Source organism: Bison bison, unplaced genomic scaffold (assembly GCF_000754665.1).
Source record: "Bison bison bison isolate TAMUID 2011002044 unplaced genomic scaffold, Bison_UMD1.0 scf7180017864385, whole genome shotgun sequence".
Classification (NCBI taxonomy): Eukaryota; Metazoa; Chordata; class Mammalia; order Artiodactyla; family Bovidae; genus Bison; species Bison bison.
The window spans coordinates 865836-887018 of NW_011494957.1; the positions used below are offsets into that span (position 1 = coordinate 865836).

A 21183-nucleotide genomic window follows, 5' to 3' on the forward strand; every position below is an offset into this window, starting at 1 on the left:
TTTTTTTTTTTTTTTTATCTTTTCTGTTAAAAGAGAGCTTTCAGTATTACTGTTTCTTTTTTGAAAGTAACGTCTCTCTTTTTTTTTTTTTTTTTTCCTGCCTGCTTTAAAGATTGTCTTGGTTTTCTATAGTCTTACCAAGATATACCTAACCAGTGTGGCTTTCTTTACAGTGGCGGTATTTGAGGCTCACAGAGCTGCTTCAATTCACCAGGTAATTTTTTTTTGGGGGGGGGTGGTTCCCTGGTGGCTCATGTGGTAAAGAATGCACCTGCAATGTAGGAGGACCTGGGTTCAATCCCTGGATTGGAAAGATTCCCTGGAGAAGGACATGGCAACCCATTCCAGTAACCAGGGGGGTCTTCCCAACCCAAGGATCAAACCAAAGTCTCCTGAATAAGTTTTGGAAAATTCTCAGCCATTATTACATCAAACTTGCGTCTTCCTCATTTTCTCCTTCTTCATCAAGTGCTAAAAGATCCTAACATTACAGACACATTAATTCACTTTTCATATATCTATTTTTAGTCTCTGTGCTTCATTTTCAATATTTTCTATTGACTTCTTTTATTCATCACTAATCCTGTCTTTTGCTGTGTCATATTTAATACCTAATTCAAATACTGAGTTCACATTTTCAGTTTGAATATTTCTGTCTAGTCCACCTGGTATTTATACCTCCCAATTTTTAGTAAAATTCTCCATCTTCTCATCTGTTTGCTTCATCTTTTCTTCTATTTGCTGCTACGCTGCTAAGTCGCTTCAGTCGTGTCCAACTCTGTGCGACCCCATAGATGGAAGCCCAGCAGGCTCCCCCGTCCCTGGGATTCTCCAGGCAAGAACACTGGAGTGGGTTGCCATTTCCTTTTCCAATGCATGAAGGTGAAAAGTGAAAGTGAAGTCGCTCAGTCCTGTCTGACTCTTAGCGACCCTATGGACTGCAGCCCACCAGGCTCCTCCATCCATGGGAGTTTCCAGGCAAGAGTACTGGAGTGGGTCACCAGTGCCTTCTCCATTCCATTTGCTAAAACATACTAGTAACATTTATTTTAAGAGTCCTCATTTGCTAACTCCAATCAATATCTGAATCCTCTTAAGTCACTTTCCATTGTCCAGCCTTTCTTGTGGTTTTAGTCATATGGTCCTATCTCTTAGCATCTAGTCATTTTATTAATGTTGGACACTACATAGTTAAAAAAAAAAATAGAGGATGCAGATATTATAGGGTTCACCCCAACCTCTGCCAGACAACGTGGAAACTGTTCACTGTAAGCTATGAAGGCTGATTCAAGCTGGCTGCAGTTAAGGCAGACTTCAGCCAGCCTCAGTTGATCCTATCCCTACAGCACCACCATACGGTGCTTCCTTCTAAATGGAAGTATGATGTGCAACTGAGGGCCCCTCTACGGCAACATGAAACTGCAGAACACTGCCTTTTAGAAGTACCATACATGGTTTAACTTTATAGCATTCTGTCATGCAGCTTCACAATTCTGCAAATGTTTTGAGGAGGCGCCAACAATGTTTCTGAGTTGCTTTGGGTCTCCAATAATGTCACTCCAACCCCACAACACTGCCCAAAGCTCTACTTGCTACTCTGTGCTCAAACACAAACCCTCTTCTTGGGCTGAGGTCGAATTTTCAGCCTCTTGCCCATATCCAGAATCAGCAAAGCTCTGACCACTTCCCCAAGAGGGGAAAAAAAAGGCTATAGATTATCAATTCATCTGTTCAAAGTTTTCCTCTCTCTGGAGCCTTAGTCACTCTAGGAATCTTCTCTTTATCAGCTCTTCGATGGCCTTAAACAAATCACTTTTATATTTAATCTGTCTTTTGTAGCTGTTCTCAGCAGTAATAAGTGTGTTCAAGTTCTCATACAAAGTACGTTTTCTTGCCCTATTTTATTTTCTTTATATCCATATCACTACCTTTCTTTGTATTACTCATTAAAGGTGTTTTGTATCTCTCTTTCCCTGCTGAAACATAAACTCCAAGAAAGCAAAAGCTTTACTGGATCCTCAGTGTGAAATCACACTGAAGATTGCCTGACCCTGGTATCCTTGCTCTTTCTACCATGTTTCACTTATCATGCCTATTTCTGCTTTGTGAAGAATTTCTAACCTCATCATTTCTCAGTATGAGAAAAAGAGAAAGGCTAAATCTGTGTGTGTGTGTGTCCTCAGCAAACATTCCCTCACTTTTTCCTCCATGGGAGAGAAATGATTGAGCTTCTCTCCTTTTGATTCCTTCTCTTCAGCTGATTGTTAAGACACTGACGCCTCCTCCTTCCCGTGCCCAGCTCCCTACTGTGCAGGAAGCACACCTACCATCAGACTCGGGATATGCCTTTCACCACAGGCTGCACACCTGTCTCTCTCCCATGCTCTCTGATGTGCTGCAAACTGAACGTGTGAGTCAGGCCACAATTCTCCATGAGAGGACTGATGGCATATACATTCAGAATCTAAACTGCAGGCCTAACTCTTGCCACAAAGACCAAGATTTAAGAAGCAGAGTATCTAGTGTCCACTTTGTACACTTCTGGTCCACAGGGCAAGATTCAAGAAACAGAGTATAAAGTCTCCATTCAAACCGAGGATCCCAGTCAGATTCACCAATTCAACTTTTTGGAGCCATGAACTTAAAAGAGTTATTATATGCTCATGGAATATATACCACACATACACCTCATTAGTAAGGTGGCTATTTTAGTCTTCACCTGGCTCCTATCTGCTCTTTCTTTGTTAGAACCACAGAGCAGTTATTAATTAGTAAGCATCACCAGTGTGTAAGTGAAGTGGAGAATGGAGGTTGGGAAAGAAGTTTCCAAGAACAATCTACATTTATTTGGCCAGTGACAAAAGGGGCCCCAGGTCATCTGGTATGTACATTTTGAAATAATAATTCACTATAACTGTAGGATATTAACAACTCTTACAAATATACCTGCAAATCTTGTCATCTTATAATTCTGATAGCTACATTTTTGAAAACATGTATTCAGAGGTACAAAATCATTTCTGCTGACTAAAATAAATAAAGCTATGATAATTTGATATTCTGCATTTTGTAATATGCAGCTATCTAGTAAACCGTAATGACTAATCGCCCTGGTAATTCCCCTAGCCTTAAGATCCCACGGAGGAGGGCATGGCAACCCATGCCAGTACTCTTGCCTGGAGACTCCCCAGGGACAGAGGAGCCTGGTGGGCTATATAGTCCATGGGGTCGCAAAGAGTAGGACACAAGTGATCCACTTTCACTTTCAGTTTCGGATGTAAAAAATACAGCTTTCCTCTATTAATCTTCAAGGGAACAGATTCAGAAAGTAAACAACAGTAAAACTGTTTAAACACCTTTAAGTCAGGCTCATGCAGGTGAAGCAGGCTATTCTTACTGTACTCGTGGTATCCCACCAGGAGTTACCTCTGGAACCCTTACAAGACTGCAGCTCCTTTATGTTAAGAGCATGACAATTTAAGCAGCAAAGTTCAAACAGTGTTATGTTTCTTTCCTATTCTTGCATTGAGATAGATATTTTTCTACTAAGTTATAGATGATACAATAGCAAAAAAAAATCAATCTAAGTAAAAGAGATTTGATTTTTTTTTTTTAATAAAAACATCACCCAGGACTGGTATATTTCACTGGAGTCTCCAATTGCTATCTGGTTCTTTGGGATTTCTGCATGTGAGTTCATAGCTGGCTAACCGCAAGAACTGTCTGCCCACAGAGGGACCATCCAGGAGTACTGAGCCCAGGGCATGACATCCTGGCTCAACCTGGCTCAGGTCACACCACTGAACACCCTACCTCAGTGGAAGTGTTCAAAGACTGAGCAGAAAACAAACCCATCCCAAGCAGGAGACGGAGGAATGGGGTTGAGAACTCTGTGATCTCAGAATAGATGGAAAGTTTAGGAATAAATGACTCAACTGGAAACATCAGAACAAGGCCAAGTTCTGAGAACTTCCCAGGCCAGTTTCCACACAAAAAAAATCCCTTACAGACAATGCAAGAGGAGGCTCCAGGAAAAGAAGGGAAGATGCCCTGCCAACAGAGCAGAGCCATTTGGAGGCTTCAGGAAGACACCGAATTCATCGACAGCCACTGTGGAATACCTGAAGAACAGCAGGCAGCAGTGAAATGCAGTCTGTGCTGTAATCTGTAGGTGGTTTATGTTTAGTCACTATGTTGTGTCTGACTCTTCCGCAACCCCATGGACTGTGGCCCACCAGGCGCCTTCTGTCCATGGGTTTTCCCAGACAAGAATACTGGTGTGGGTGGCCACTTCCTTCTCCAGGGGATCTTCCTGACCCAGAAGTCAAACCCATATCTCCTGTAGATTCTTTACCACTGAGCCACTAGGGAAGCCCACACAATATAAAGGTACCACAACTTAGAGATACGTGTTAGAATAAGAGACAGTGCCTGGAGAAAAGGCATTCGAGCTGTAGTTTGAAATAATGAAGAAAATATTACAAAAAGAGAAGATCCTGGAGATTTAAAAACAAAGATTACTGAGAGTTTTAACAACATTACTCCAATGGATGTTGGTCTTAGACCAAGTCTGAGCAGGTAGAGAACAGAAGAAAATGTATCTCAGACCCCAAACCACCTGGGAAAAAGTATGCAGAAAGACTTCTACTTAAGGAAGGAACAGAATACAATACAGACAACTGCGCACATTCCACAAACTAACAATGAGAAGCATTCACAATGGAGCACTGGTTTCCAACTTCATACTCTATAATTGGCCCGAGGCTTCAGAAATCCAGAATTCCTTTGCTAAAATTTAAATGAGAACCCTGAGGTATCAAGGAAACTTAAGGACAGAGGAGACAGTCTCTTCAGACCCCGATCTCAAATCCTGGTGGCCAACACAAAGGGAGGCTGAGGTGCCGGTGAATGCCCTGAGCAGTGGGCATCGGTGAGCACCAAGCTGCCCCTCAGCAGGGAGAGGGGAGGCTGCAGCAGACAAAGTCAACACTCCCCACTGAAACCCTCACCTGGCCCACACTAACAGGGACTCAGGCACACCAGTAACCACAATCCTCACCCGTACCTCCAAGCCTCTGGTGTGAAACGCCCCCTAGGGGCCCGTGGCCTTGTCCACCATAACTGCTGACACCATAACCAAAATATAAACTGACAAAGAGCTATCATGCCGTGTGCCTTCTTGCATGACGTCACTTTGCAGACACCACAGCACTACCTGGCTCCCGCTCCATAACCACAGCATAGACAACCACTGGCTGGAGAAAGACCACATATCTGAGAGCTGAAAGTGGTTCACTCTAGAGCCACTGGGTGTACTTAGTCTCTAAGTTGTGTCTGACTCTTTTGTGACCTCAGAGACTGCAGTCTGCCAGGCTCCTCTGTCCATGGGATTTCTCACATAAGAATATTGGAGGGGGTTACCATTACCATTTCCAGGGAATCTGGATTGAACCTGCATCTCCTGCATTGGCTAGCGTATTCTTTATCACTGTTACTTAGAAATGACTTAAGTAACTGGTCCCAAATTACCCACCAGGGGAGGGAAGGCTCACTATCTCCCTTTGAGAGGGTTCAAAGGGTTCCAAGAGGGGAAGACTGCAGTAGAACCAGTCATCCTCCTTTCTCTGTGCACCCTCTGAATCCTGGCAGCTCCAAAGCTAAAACATCAAAAATGGACTTGAAGAATGCATCTCAAGGATAGGAAGCCACTCTCTCCATTAACACAATAAGGAACAGAACTAAAGCTAGCCAACAGCAAACCTTTGCTGCAGTTCAGATGGTTTGTTGATTGTTTTCAAATGCTCCCCCAAGAAGCTGTAACACTGAGAGCATCCTCTGCCCTGCCCAGCAGTGCAAGAGTGCAGCGCAGAGCCCAGCAACAAGCCACCCTGAAGACCAGACTCGGAAGGAAGGAGTCCATGAGGGAGAAGCACGTGAACCCTGGATTAAAGGAATCCAAGCTGTTAGGTGAGAAGAGAGGGCTTGTGGAGCACAGGAAGCCTCTTCACCAGTACCCTTCTGAACTGGGTCACAAGTACAAATATTGTTTAATCAAAACAGGCATAAAATAAAAAGTAAAAGAAAACAGAGAACAGCAATCATTACATGAGTATAACACCACCTGAATACAGAATGATTTAATAATCAATAGCTCTTTAGGTAGAAAAGTGAGAGAATTGGGTATATTATTGAAATGTAAAAACAATCAATAAAGATACCATAGAACCACAGGAACACAGAATGCAGAGATGGTCTACTGTGGCACTGGCAGCCTCCTTACATTGCCCATATGGAAGACTTCTTTTTCAAAATAAAAATGATAATCATTATGTGCTTAGCATTACCAGCTGTGCAAGATATTAACCTGACCACAACATTAAAACTTTTAGAGACAATAAAACAAATATCAAAAGTCATTAATGACCTCTTTAATAACTTATGTTTTTATCATGTGTGGCTTATTTATTTTGTCACATAAATGTTTGATTTTTGAAAATTTTTATGGTAAAAAAATTAACTGCTAAGAAAGTTAACACCTTATAGAAAAACAGAAACCCACTGAAGTCGCTCAGTTGTGTCAGACTCTGCGATCCTGTGGACTGTAGCTCACCAGGCTCCTCCATCCATGGAATTTCTCAGGCAAGAATACTGGAGTGGGTTGCCATTGCCTTCTCCAGGGGATCTTCCCAACGCAGGGATCAAACCCAGGTCTCCCACATTACAGGCAGACACTTTACCGTCTGAGCCACCAGGGAAGCCCAAAAAACAGTTAAGGGCATTAGCAATCTTTTTAGGTTTATAAACATAAACAATTAAAAAAGTATATTAAATTAAGGAAAACCTGTAACATTTTCCACTTAAAGACTATATTATAAAATTCCCATTTTCCATCACCTGCACTTCAGAAATCTTTCAAGAATCTCCTTCTCAAGCAACCCTACTCCCTACATCCAACAGTTTCAGCAATACGGTGATGCTTAAAAATCTGTTTTGCTTGCAGATAGTACAGTTTTATGTGTCAATTTGGTCAGATGGCAGTACCCAGTTATTTAATCAAATAGTAACCCAGGTTTCACTGAAGGTGTTTTACAGATGTGGCTAACATCTACAGTCAGCTGACTTTAAATAAAGGAGATTACTGTCAACACTCTGCGTGGCCTTTGACCAAACCAAAGGACTCAACTGCAAAAACAGGTATGCTCGAGAAGTTCTTCCTCAAGACCGGAGTCTTAGCTCCCGTCTGAGTTTCCAGCCTACAGGCTCCAGCGTGGCACCCCAACAATCATGTGAGCCAATCCCCTGGGGGAAACACACCCCCCCACCCACACCTCTGGTGACCCTAACTGATAAATGCACATTCAGAGAGATGGCGTATGCCTGGTTCTCTGGTCCAGCGCTGCATCCCTCTCTGATTTAACGATCCTACTTCTCTCAGCCCCATCCACACATACCTCAGCTCCCAACCCCCTCATGGAACCCACCAAATAAAATGCTTGGAACTGAGTTTCCTTTTCCAGCTTTTCTCGAACAATATCCACACCTCTGTTTTTCCATTTCCACCCCCTAGGCCCTTCTTTTTCTAAAGATTAGAAAAGAACAGTAATGAAAGTAAGTGCCATAAGCTAGGATGAAAATTCTCCAAATATATACATAATATATATGTATGTGTATTTGCATATATAAATTCCTGCATTAGAGAGACTTTAGATTGCAAAAGACTATCAACAGTGTCATAGTTCTTTAAATATGTTTTTAAAAGTAAGGTACATTTTAAGCTGGGATTTCTGTTCCAATATAAAGCTCGGAATTGTTCCTGTGCAATTAGAACTGCAATTGGGAAATAAAAGTTAAACAAAAAACATAATTTCATTTTCAGAAATCAAATTCTAAATCCATAAAAAGAATATGCTTATCTTTAAATCCAAACATCCTTATTCATGGATGACTTATTTTTAATGATGAAGTACAGTGACGTTCCTGGTGGTCCAGTAGCTAAGACTCCAGGCTCCCAATGCACGAGGCCCAGGTTCAATCCCTAGTCAGGGAACTAGATCCCATATGGCACAACTGAAAGTTCACATGCAGCAACTAAAAAAAACCCCACATGCCACAGCAAAGAGCGAAGACCTCACAGGCTGCAAATAAGAACTGGCGAGGTCAGACAAATAAATCAATTAATTAAACATTTTTAATGATGAAGTATATAAACTGATTCAGAGTTCTAGAATAATTATCTAGTTATATATTTCAACAATTTTTTTTAAATGCTAAACTCTCAAGGTACTCAGGTTCCTTAAAACTAAAACATTCAATGCTTAAACAGTCAACTAATATCAATTATCTATTAACCTAACCTTATAAATGAATTAAATAGTACAAAGAGAAACATATTTTAAATATTTAAAATCAGATTCTCACCTCCCACATCAATCTGTAATCCATATTTTCATCCAAATCTTCAGGCATTCTCTTCTCTCCAGCAAAGGGTCCAAACTTTTCACCCTGAATAGTAATGATTATATTGAAAATGAATTAGTACATTCCTAAGTATTTTATTCTTTTCATTGCAATGGTGAATGGAATTGTTTCCTTAATTTCTCTTTCTGTTTTCTCATTATTAGTGTATAGGAATGCAAGGGATTTCTGTGTGTTGATTTTATATCCTGCAACTTTACTACAGTCATTGATTATTTCTAGTAATTTTCTGGTGGAATCTTTAGGGTTTTCTATGTAGAGGATCATGTCATCTGCAAACAGTGAGAGTTTTACTTCTTCTTTTCCAATTTGGATTCCTTTTATTTCTTTTTCTGCTCTGATTGCTGTGGCCAAAACTTCCAAAACTATGTTGAATAGTAATGGTGAAAGTGGGCACCCTTGTCTTGTTCCTGACTTTAGAGGAAATGCTTTCAATTTTTCACCATTGAGGATAATGTTTGCTGTGGGTTTGTCATATATAGCTTTTATTATGTTGAGGTGTGTTCCTTCTATTCCTGTTTTCTGGAGAGTAATCCCACTGCTGGGCATACACACTGAGGAAACCAGAAGGGAAAGAGACACGTGTACCCCAATGTTCATCGCAGCACTGTTTATAATAGCCAGGACATGGAAGCAACCTAGATGCCCATCAGCAGATGAATGGATAAGAAAGCTGCGGTACATATACACAATGGAGTATTACTCAGCCATTAAAAAGAATACATTTGAATCAGTTCTAATGAGGTGGATGAAACTGGAGCCTATTATACAGAGTGAAGTAAGCCAGAAGGAAAAACATAAATACAGTATACTAACGCATATATATGGAATTTAGAAAGATGGTAACAATAACCCTGTGTACGAGACAGCAAAAGAGACACTGATGTATAGAACAGTCTTATGGACTCTGTGGGAGAGGGAGAGGGTGGGAAGATTTGGGAGAATGACATTGAAACATGTAAAATATCATGTAAAAAACGAGTTGCCAGTCCAGGTTCGATGCACGATACTGGATGCTTGGGGCTCGTGCACTGGGACGACCCAGAGGGATGGTATGGGGAGGGAGGAGGGAGGAGGGTTTAGGATGGGGAACACATGTATACCTGTGGCGGATTCATTTTGATATTTGGCAAAACTAATACAATTATGTAAAGTTTAAAAATAAAATAAAATTTAAAAAAAAAAGAAAATGAATTAGTACAATAATCAATAATCAAGATACAAAAATAAACTATTATTTCTCTTCTGGAAAAAATTTTTCTCTAAATCTTCCTGCCCAGTGATTGAAACACATTTAAAATATTAAATAATTTACCCAACAGAAAATATTTACATATCTAAATCCAACTTAATCTATTTTTAGCCAAACAGCCTGAAACCACAACACAGGAGCCAACATAAAAGGGTTAAATTGCTCAACATTTACATTCTGACAAGACTCTGAACATCATACTTTAATGTTTCAAACCTCTGCAGCCACGAGAAGCAGAGTCTTGCCTGACCTGAGAGACAAGCCTACCAGGCAGAAAATCACCTGATTTCCATAAAAACTATAAATTCACCCCAATTATGAACAGAAAAGAAGTAGGCTTGCCACTCTCAAAGGAAGACTGTTCATAAACAAAGTTTAAATTCTCCTGCCAATCCTTCAATCAACCAAGGAGGCATTCCATGAACCCGGGCTTCTCCAAGCACAAGCTTTGAATCACCATCAAGAGATTCATTCACCAGGGTCACTTGTTTCAAATTCAGAATCCTGAGCTTATTAAAATCAGAATCTCTGGGAGTGGGATGTGGAAAGCTGTGTATGGGACAAATTCCCAGATAAGAACCGCTGGCAAAACCAGGAGTGGCCCCCACAGGGAGGGATCTGTGAGGCAGGGTGGATGGTGAGCAAAACTGTCTTCACAATAAGGCAATCAAGCAGGGGCTGGAGGGACTGGGAGTGGGGTCATGCTTGTCCAGCCAAGCATGCCACAGACATGGTTCAGAGAAGACACGGGATCCCGCACGTCCTTGTGAGTCTCCCCCAAACCTTCCGTGACTATTCTACAGTAGAACCCTTCCCTCCATAAGGACATGGCGGAACTTCTGATGAACATTGTTAAGGGGGGAAAAGCCACCAAAATAGTGTTTCAAGGAATATAAATGACTTAATGAACAACAGAAAACCCAACTCCTGGCAACAGTTAAGTGTTAAAGCTTAAAGGAAGCACAACTAGCTAACACAGTTCCCTGGGGGCTCAGTGGTGAAGAATCTGCCTGCCAATACAGGAGGCGGGAGTTCGATCCCTGGGTCAGGAAGATCCCCTGGAGAAGGGAATGGCAACCTATGCCAGTATTCTTGACTGGAGAATCCCACGGTCAGAGGAGCCTTGTGGGCTACAGTGCACGAGGTCGCAGAGAGTCAGACACGACTTAGCGACTAAACGGTAACAACAACCCAGGCCCTCACTTGACAGATACAGGAAAGAGGTTCTGAGAAGTCACAAGTAACAGCAGAGTCTGGAAGATCTATTGCTGAACATTAACTAGGAAGCAGAAAATGCTAGGAAGACCCCTGAAATCAAAACTATAATCCTAAATAAACCAAAAACAAGTACACCAACAGGCAGATTGCTATTTGGCTATTTTAGCCAACTTCAAAGACAAAAACCAAGTATTACGCAGTTTTTTGAGCAATACATTTGAGGATTTGGTATTAATGCATATATAGTTCAACTTTTCACTCCACTTCGTCATATATTTAGCCTTCATCAACTACTGCGGAAGAAAACCATCTGAGAATACACTTTCCAAAGAGATGTGCCTGTGCCAGTCAGCCCCTCTCCACGGCACAAATCCAGAGGACACGGAAAACTGTATCAGGCACTTAAGCAGGGTTCAAACGCCTGAAAAGAGACAGAAACCCAAGAAAACAACTGGGATTAGGGGGAAAACGCCTGCTTAGATGCAGACCGAGTAAGATTATTAAAGTTCTTAAGCTTTGAAAACTCAAAATAAGAATCAGGAATCTGAGTTTAAAGCTTTGCTACTAATAGTGAGCAATCACTTTGTCATAAAATAAAACTACCAAACTATAATAAGTACAGCTTTCAAATTTCTCACTCGAGCCAAGAAATACATTCTGCATCTTGTTCTAGTATACGCACATATACACAGCTGACCCTTAACACAGTTGCAACTGTGTGGGTCCACTTAAACGGATATTTCAGTCGCGTCACCCTGGCTGGTTGAATCCACAGGTGTGGAAGAACCGTAGATGTGGAGGGCCAGCCGTATGCTATGTGTGGACTAACTCCCATGTTGGTCAAAGGTCAGCTGTGCACAGAAACACACGCTTTAAAAACTAAAATGTAAACGTCTTGAAGTAACACTGCCCTTACTCTGTACAATGTATTTCATATTTTCTACTCCATTTTACTTCACTTTTGAAAAAACACTAGTTTTGACAGAAGTGAATAATCAAATTAATTTCACAACGCACCAATGGGCTGCAATTCAATTTGAAATACACTGACATAAAATTCAGATAGAGGAGATAAATTTATATTTAGCTCTCTCGATTTCGTAAAATTGCCTTCAAAGCACACTAGTGAGTATACTGGGATGATGCGATCAAATAAACTTGAGTTTCTGTGGCTGCAAGATTATAAAATATCAATAGTTAACTCTTAGATACCCATATACTTGTGGTAAGAAACACTGAAGACAATTAAAACAATTTATATTTGGCTTTTGATGAAATTTTTATACTTACTGGACCCACTCTTAGCCTTCCCCTAAGAATCCCGGCACCTGCTGTCCAGCCCCATTCTCTCTCTGTTCACTGTCATTTCTATTATACAAGCAGCACTTCCTCATAATCGTAATTTCAATGTATACACAGCTTTATTCACTAACCATTTTCTATGATACTTCTAACCTAAGAGTAAGTCTCTCCTACCTCAGCAGGCTTCATATTGCTTGGGTAATGTACTAATTTAGGGCGCACACTCCATATACTTGTAACTTTTTTCTTTTGGTTGAACTGTATGAAATTGCTAGTATTTAATCATGTTTGATATATGAAAATTTCATAGGATTCATCATATATAATATAAATTATATATGCATGTGTGTTTTCAGTTGCTCTTTGCAACCCCATGGACCATATCCCACTAGACTCCTCTGTCCCTGGGATTTCCCAGGCCATACTGGAGTGGGTTGCCATTCCCTTCTCTAGCAGATATTTCTGACCAGGTGCACGAGCCTATTCAACACCCAACGTGAGGTTCATAATTAATGACTAGAAGGAAAGCAACATTTCTAACTATCTCCTTGAAAATTTCAAAAATTTCTAGCTGACTTCTTGTCATCATTGGTTTTACTTCGTGATTTAGCTGTTGAAGATCTCATACTAGCAGCAAAAAAAAAAAAAACCTATCAACTCTACCATTTTCTTGCTGTTTGTGGGTCTGATTATTACTACCTTCAACCTATATTCAAGAAATCTTCCTAGAATTCCTTGCTTCCAACGATCTAAAGAATCACTAACCCAAATGCTTACAAGATGAGGCAGGAAAGCAGCACAACATCAGACAAAAATATATACAGGATAGAGCAGGGAGTGGCCAGGAGGGCAGCTGGAGGGACATGCACATTTAAAAGCTTTCCAACTCCAACTGAATATTTTACTGAAACCAACAATTTAAATTTGTATATGAAATCACTAGTATTCTCTCTCTCTCTCTCTCTGTGTATATATATATATAGGCAATAAATTTCAAGTTTCCAAAATTCTGTGCAGATCAAATAAAATGTGACTGTAAGACAAATTCAACCTGCAAACACCAAATTGTCCAAGTCAAACTCACTTCTCCGACTAGCTCAACGCTGAGACTACAACAGTGCTTCTTCGCTTTCTAAACAATGCAGATAAATATCCATTCAACTTGGGACCCACCAAGACTAGACAATAACTTTTAATAAAAAAATGTATGACTGGAAACATGTGGGCCATTTTCTGTCATTTTGACTAATATTATTAGCAAGAATGTGAAAGCAAGCTTTACTGCTGAAAGCTTTGCTCAGTGAGGAAAGCACTGAGGATTCCAGAGACCTGGATCCTAACCCCTACTCTGCCGCTAATTACCTGTGACACAACAGAGTGGACGAGCTTCTGAGCTTGTTTCCTCAGCTATAAAACTTGGAGATCCAGATTTGCTGATTTCTAAGATTCCTTGTTGTTTAGTCGCTCGGTCATGTCAGACTCTGTGACCCCACGGACTGTAATCTGCCAGGCTCCTCTGTCCACGGGATTTTCCAGGCAAGAATACTAGAGTGGGTTGTCATTTCCTTCTCCAGAGGATCTTCCCGAGCCAGGGATCAAACCTGTGTCTTCTGCGCTGGCAGGCAGATCCTTTACAACTAAAGCACCTGGGAAGTCATAGATATGGATTAGCTGATTTCTAGGAGAAGGCATGGCACCCCACTCCAGTACTCTTGCCTGGCAAATCCTATGGACGGAGGAGCCTGGTGGGCTGCAGTCCATGGGGTCGCTAGGAGTTGGACACGACTGAGCGACTTCACCTTCACTTTTCACTTTCATGCATTGGAGAAGGAAATGGCAACCCACTCCAGTGTTCTTGCCTGGAGAATCCCAGGGACAGGGGAGCCTGGTGGGCTGCCGTCTATGGGGTCGCACAGAGTCGGACACGACTAAAGCGACTTAGCAGCAGCAGCAAGATTCCTTTCAGCTTTCAAATCCTAGCGTCCATAGACCAAACTTAAAACAATTTGAGAATCAAAGAAAACAAGAGTGTAATTGAAACATTAACACATTCTTAAGTCCATAGTGATTGTCAGAAAGAGAAAAAAAGAATTTTTGAAACACCTCATTTGCCATATTAGCCTATAAAAAATAATAAAGAGAAAGAACTAAGCATTTTCTCCTCTTTTCAACAATAATACTACATCAGGATAACCAAACAGCAGAAGATAATGAAGGAAAGCTCTTCTTTACAGAGGAATCTAATTTATAAAAAGAGGAGGAACTGATTCAGGCAAAGATTATCAAATGAATGCTAAAACCATTAGGTAAAAGCATGACAGTAAAATAGGTATCCATACAGTATGAACCTACAGATTATGTTACATCTTTACAATGGCAAGCTGCATCAGCGCAGTGTTGGCATTACTAAGAGAAAGACCATCTTAGATGCCTGCTACTAAAACACAGAATGAAGTAAATCATCCCAGCCCTTCGTTCCCCAGTGTCTGTCACAGGGACATGTGACAGGGGCGTTTGCTAGGCTCTCCAGGCACCTCCAGAGGGCACAGACCTCTTCCCCTTGTCCTGTCTCTCTCCAGGCGCCTGAGGAGACCCCACCATCTAGAAGGGAGCACAGGTGCACCACGTAAGCGGAGAGCGGGAGACGCCGCCTGTGCTCCTTCCTGCCTCCCACGGCCGAGACTCATTGTTTCCTGAGGCTCCTGAGGGCAGACAGAAGTGCTTAACACATATCAGTGTGGTTTTGTGTGTTGTTTTTTTTTAAAGTACATATCTAACCCTCATATTAGAAGATATACAGAAGACAAAGAAACAAATAGGGCTCCCGGGCGGCACAGCAGTAAAGAATCACCTGCAATGCAGGAGAGTGGGTTCAATCCCAGGGTCGGGAAGAACCCCCGGACAGGGAAATGGCAACCTATTCCAGTAGTCTTACTGAGAGAATCCCATGGACAGAGGAGCCTTTCTCCTGGACAGTCCATGGGATCGCAGAAGTGTCGACATGACTTAGCAGCTGAACACCACCACCAACAGAGAAACACATTAAATAATGTGCCTTGAGAAAACAAATACCACAAACAAAGAGCCTGCTCTCTTCAGAGAATAACTGTTTTGTTTTTTTTTTTTTGCTTTGTTTTGTTTTTAAGGGAATGGGAAGAGGGAGACTGTTAAGAGAGATTTAATAGACATAACTAAGTATAAGAGGTGGTCCATGAGAATTCTAGTTCAAAAATAAACAGCTATAAAAACATTTTGGAGGTACTTAGAGTAATTTGAATATGGGCTGAAATTAGAAGACATTAAGAAATCACTTATTTTTGTTGGATGCTAAAATGATAGTATGGCTATTTAGGAAAATGTCCTTATGCTGAAATATGGAGGAACGAATGGTCATAATGCCTGTAATTTACTTTGAAATGGTTCAGCAAATAAAACACATATACATATAAATGAAACAAGTTATATTAAAGTGAATCAATCTGCAGTTGAATCATTTATATGTAAAATAATGTTTTTCACAAAAGGAGGCTAGAGTCCCCACTTAGAATATAATTATATTTCAAGGCCAACTATTGTGCATGTGTGTGCTCTTGCAATTCAAGCAGGCCACCAAAAAAGCGCATTTCTAAAAAGCTCAATATGAAGAATATCCAATCTTCTTTTCCTTTCTCGTTAGTATTAGAACACTGACCTTTGTGAGGGCACTAATGTATCTAGGTAGAAAAACTGCATTATCAGCTCTCCATTTAGGCAGAGTGGAGAGCTAACAACCTGAAAGCAGAAATCATAGTATGAACCAACCACAAAAGCTCTTAAATGAGAGCTGAGTCGGCAGGTAACAAACACCCTAATGCCTTGGTTACTTCCTCTTTATCCTCATCTGGAATAAGATCATGATAGCTGGGGCTAAAGCAGCCATTTTAAGCCCGAGAGAATCGCAAAATTTTCCACCCTGACATCTGCAGCCACTGAACTGATAGCAGCAAATGCACACCTTGTTACTGAGAGAGCATAACCTCTGAGGTTTAGATTACTGCAGGTGCCTGTTACTCTGAGCTGACACAGCAAACATCAGCAAAGAACTGCGCTAGTGCCCAGGATACAGCAGAAAAATGCATCAGTTATAAAAGGAGTATGAAATGGGAAATGCAGGAGAGCTGTGAAGGAGAAGTGATTCTGGAATACGATAACCTGAAAGGAGCACCTTTTCCTTCAACCCCAGCTCTAAGCCAGTTGTTCTCTTGAGCAAAACAACTTCCACGAGCATGTATGTGAAGCTGCATAAGTGAAGTCTTAGGTCCTGGCACAGAACCGGTGTGAGGCATTCTCCCAAAAAGCCTGAGTACTTCACTGGAAAACAGCACAAGAGGCAGTGCTGAGGACTGGGAACCAGGGGATCCTGTAAAGAAGCTGGAAGTCACAGAAGGCAGGGCCACAGCCCACAGTCCGTCCTATCCCTGCAGCCCAGCAAAGTGCAAGGAGACCAGAAAGCCAGGAGGCAGCTGAGAGCCCACCTGCCACTGCAGGCCACAAAGAGCCGTCTGCCTTCAGGGCAGGACTGATGCCACAGTGTTCCCCAATAACCCGTCGTGAGCATCAGTAAAACCACCACAGCAGACTGCCTATACAAGGGCCCAGCTGCCTACGAGGGAGACCAAACAGAAAAATAAGATCCATACTTGTAAAACAGAACATCTATAGGAGAGAGTACTTTAATTAAAGGGAATTACGTTGGGAGTTTCCTGGTAGTCCAGTGGTTAAGACTCCATGCTCTCACTGTCGATGATCTTGGTTCAATCCCTGGTCGGGGAACTAAAATCCTACAGGCCATGAAGCATGGCAAAATAAATAAATAAACAGAATATGTCAATTACATAAGGGAATTTAAGGAGATTCAAGTGCAGCACTCAATAAAGAAACTTCTAAAATTAAAAACACATAATTGCCTAGTTAAATATTTTGGAGAATAAGTTGAAAGAGAAACACAACAACCTGAGAATCACATATCCAGTCAGGAAATCCTTCACAGTCTGATGGGAAGGAGAGCTGTTTGATGATACACACAGATTCAGACACAATATTATCCACATGATATGAGAAAAAGAACTGAAAAGTTTCTAAATAAATGAGCCAGAATAAATGAAAGAAATCAGAAAAATAAAATGAATAGATGGTACACAAACACACAAAATTAATGAAACACAATTAACTGGGTAAAGAGGTTTCTCCTCACGTCAGAATGGCCATCATTAAAATATCTACAAACAATAAATGGTCAAGAGGATGTGGGAAAAGGGAATCCTCTCGCACTGCTGGTGAGAATGTAAATTGGCACAGCTACCATGGAAGACAGTATGGAGATCCCTTAAAAAAACTAGGAACAGAACTACCGTATGACCCAACAATCCTACTACTGGGCATATACCATGAAAAAACCATAATTGAAAGAGACACGTGTACCCCAACGTTCACTGCAGCAGTCTTACAAGAGCTAGGACATGGAAGCAGCCCAGATGTCCACCAACAGATGAATGGATACAGAAGCTGTGGTACATACAGACAATGGAATATTACTCAGCTATAAAAAATAATTCATTCAAGTCAGTTCTAATGAGGTGGACGAACCTAGAGCCTATTATACGAAGTGAAGGAAGTCAGAGCAACACAAATCCTGTATGTTAAAGCATCCATGTGGAATCTAGAAATACGGTACTGATGAAACTATCTGCACGGCAGGAATGCAGACACAGACACAGAGAACAGTGGAGAGAGACGAACTGAGAGCACAGCGTGGAAATACACACACTACCACGCATGTAAACAGATAGCCTGGGAGCACTCGCGGTGTGACACAGAGCTCCACTCTTTTCTGTGACAACCCCGAGGGCTGGGTGGGCTGGGAACTTGGAGGGGGCTCAGGGGGAGGGAAATACGTGTACCTGTGGCTGATTCGTGAGGATGTGCGGCAGAGGCCTACACAACACTGTAGAGCAACTGTTCTCCAATAATCGTATTTTTTGTATATTTTTCAATATTGTACAATTATGATTTTTGGTAATTATTAGTTACTCAAGAACAGTTATGTTTTATGAGTATTGTTCAACTGTCATCACCAAAAGAAAGCTACGCAGACATGTTCTTTCTATGAAACTTAATATGTATAAGCAATAAAAAAAATGTTTTTAAAGAAATTAAGTAACACACCATTTTGTCAAAACTTAGTGGGGTGGCAGGCAGGCAGGAAGATAAAAGCAATTCCAAGGTTGTACAGTAGGCAGAGGTTGGGGGGAGCAATGGGTGAGGGAGGAGATGAGGGAAGTTAACACAGAAATGAGCATCCTGTGGGCAAAACCATATGTGTGGAGAAAATGGCTGAGTGCCAGCTATCAAATAAAAGTGACATGCATCTGATTATGAAAGGGGAAAAGTAAATCATCAAATTGAGGTGTGAGTTGCACTTAAGAAGAGAGGGAAAAAGGATGAACAGTGACTTGGACAGCAAAAATAAGGAAAATTAAAATACAACGATAAAGTGATAAGCATAAAGATGACAAGAATAAAAATCAGTTATATCAGTCATTACACTAAATATGAAGTTTTAAATCTCTTATGAAATGAAGAGATTATAAATCTGCATTATGTACTATAACCTAGCTACACATGATTACAAAAAGATAAAAGAAAGTAATAAAAAAATTTATTGAACTGGGTAGACAAAAATATACAGATAAAAGCAAAGAAAACAAAGGCAATGGTGTATCAGACAAGGTTCAATTAATGGCTGAACTCACCAGAGTAAAACAGAACATTACATAATGATATAAAGTGTACGTATGAAGAATACAGAACAGTAAGAAACCAGCAGCATAAAAATATGAGAAATGCAAGAAGAACCTGAGTGGGAGATTTTAAAATATTTTTCAAAACTGATAGATTTGTTAAGTATTAAAAACAGTAAGAAAATATAGAAATGCCATTAATGTTAAATTTTTCAAAGTTCAATATTCATCAAGGATTCACTCCTACCCTAAAAATAAGAAAGGTTGATTAACTATAAAATAATTACTTTTCTTGAGGAGAGCACTAGGTTATCTACGGCAAATCATAAGGAGGAGCTGCCCACTACCATACAAGTGAGAAATCAACTAACATTTTAAGTTTGCTAAAGAATGCATGTGAAACAGCTTGCCTGTGTTAGAACCAACGGCAGCCGCAAACCCAAGGGGAGCTCACACGCTTAGACTCCCTTCCAAGGACGTCTCCATATAAGGGAAACCAGGGGACAGAAGGGAGGACAGAGCCACCTTCAGTGGTGCAGGCATAAGAGAACGGCAGCTGCTGCAAAACATGCGCTCCCTGCATCTCCCACCCTGACCCTTCTGCCCTGTAAGAAGAAAAGCAGCAAACTCTGTCACCTCCAAGACACGAGTAAAGACCCACTGCCACTGAAGGAGGGGCAGGAGGCTAAGGAACCTGTACCACAACGCTCAGAGGATGCCTACCCTTGGGTATGGACAGGAAGCACTCTCCCACAGAACATCAACCACTGATGCAAGACAAACGTTTGGCTCTCATGGGAAAGAGAGATAGGAATGCTATGGAAATTCAACTCCCAGAGCTCAGGCTGATAAACCAACCCCAGATAAGAGTGAAACTGAACCAGAGAACAGAGACCTCAAATAACAACACAGCAGTCTACTACAGGGTTAGGGCAGAGCGTGCAGCTGGGTGAGAGGACCCCTCTATGGTGCAGGCACTCAGGGACAGGAGGAAACGGAGGCAGCTACAGACACTGAGAAAAACCCAGAGCACCGCCCGAGCCGCAAGGCAGCCCAAAAGAGCCCGGAGCCTGGGGCTCACTGAGAGAAGAAGGCCCGCCTGACCTCCTACCGGACTGACTGAGGCAGCCACAGACACTGAGACCCGGAGCACCGCCCGAGCCACAAGGCAGCCTAGCCTCACAGCCTGAAGCCTGCGCTTCACTGAAAGAAACAAAAACAACATAACGCAAACCCACCTTATCTCCTACCCAGACTGATCCAAACTCCTCCACTAATAACCGGACAAAACAAAAGCATGTATTTCAGAGCATAAATACTATTTACTACACTCTTGTTTTGCATGACACTGGCATTCAAAAAAAAAAAAAAATTAAGAACATACAAGGAAGCAAAATCCTCAACAAAATTCCAACAAATAGACTCCAACAACACATGAAAAGATCATACACCATGATCAAGTGGGATTTATCTCAGGGACGCAAGGATTCTTCAGTATACACAAATCAATCAATGGGATACACCATATCAACAAACTGAAAGATAAAAACCATATGATCATCTCAATAGATGCATAAAAAGCTTTTGACAAAATTCAACACCCATTTATGATTTTAAAAAACTCTCCAGAAAGTACGCATAGAAGGAACCCACCTCAAAATAATAAAAGCCATATACAACAAACCCACAGCCAATACTATTCTCAATGGTGAAAACGGAAAGCATTTCTTCTACGATCAGGAGCAAGACAAGGGTGCCCACTCTTGCCACGATTATTCAACCTAATTTTGGAAGTCCTAGCCACAACAATCAGAAGAAAAAAGAAATAAAACGAATCCAAATCAGAAAAGAAGAAGCAAAATCCTTACTAGATGCAGGTAACATGATACTAAGCATAGAAAACCCTAAGGATTCCACCAGAAAATCACTAGAGCTAATCAACGAATATAGTAAAGCCACAGGATATAAAGTTAACATACAGAAATCCCTTGCATGTCTATACACGAATAATGAAAAATGAGAAAGAGAAGTTAAGGAAACAATCCCCTTCACCATTGAAATAAAAAGAATAAAACACCTAGGGATTAATCTACCTAAAGAGACAAAAGACCTGTATGCAGAAAACTATAAAAAAAAAACAACGAAAGAAATCAAAGA

At 41.1% G+C, this 21183-nt stretch overlaps 1 protein-coding gene across 8 annotated transcripts in view; it reads right to left on the minus strand.

The window, feature by feature from the left end:
* The window catches only part of PRDM5 (PR domain containing 5), a 253905-nt gene that overhangs the window by 214617 nt on the left and 18105 nt on the right, over nucleotides 1–21183 (minus strand). For 6 of the 8 annotated variants that reach the window (XM_010858313.1, XM_010858314.1, XM_010858312.1 and 3 more), the window contains exons 2-4: nucleotides 8419–8502; nucleotides 7482–7579; nucleotides 6219–6297 (exon numbers count right to left, since the gene is read on the minus strand). In XM_010858313.1, coding sequence (XP_010856615.1) covers nucleotides 6219–6297; nucleotides 7482–7579; nucleotides 8419–8502 — 261 coding nt within the window. Of the gene's footprint in view, nucleotides 1–6218; nucleotides 6302–7481; nucleotides 7580–8418; nucleotides 8503–21183 lie in introns of those variants that run through there. The other 2 variants (XM_010858315.1, XM_010858316.1) reach the window with 2 other exon arrangements.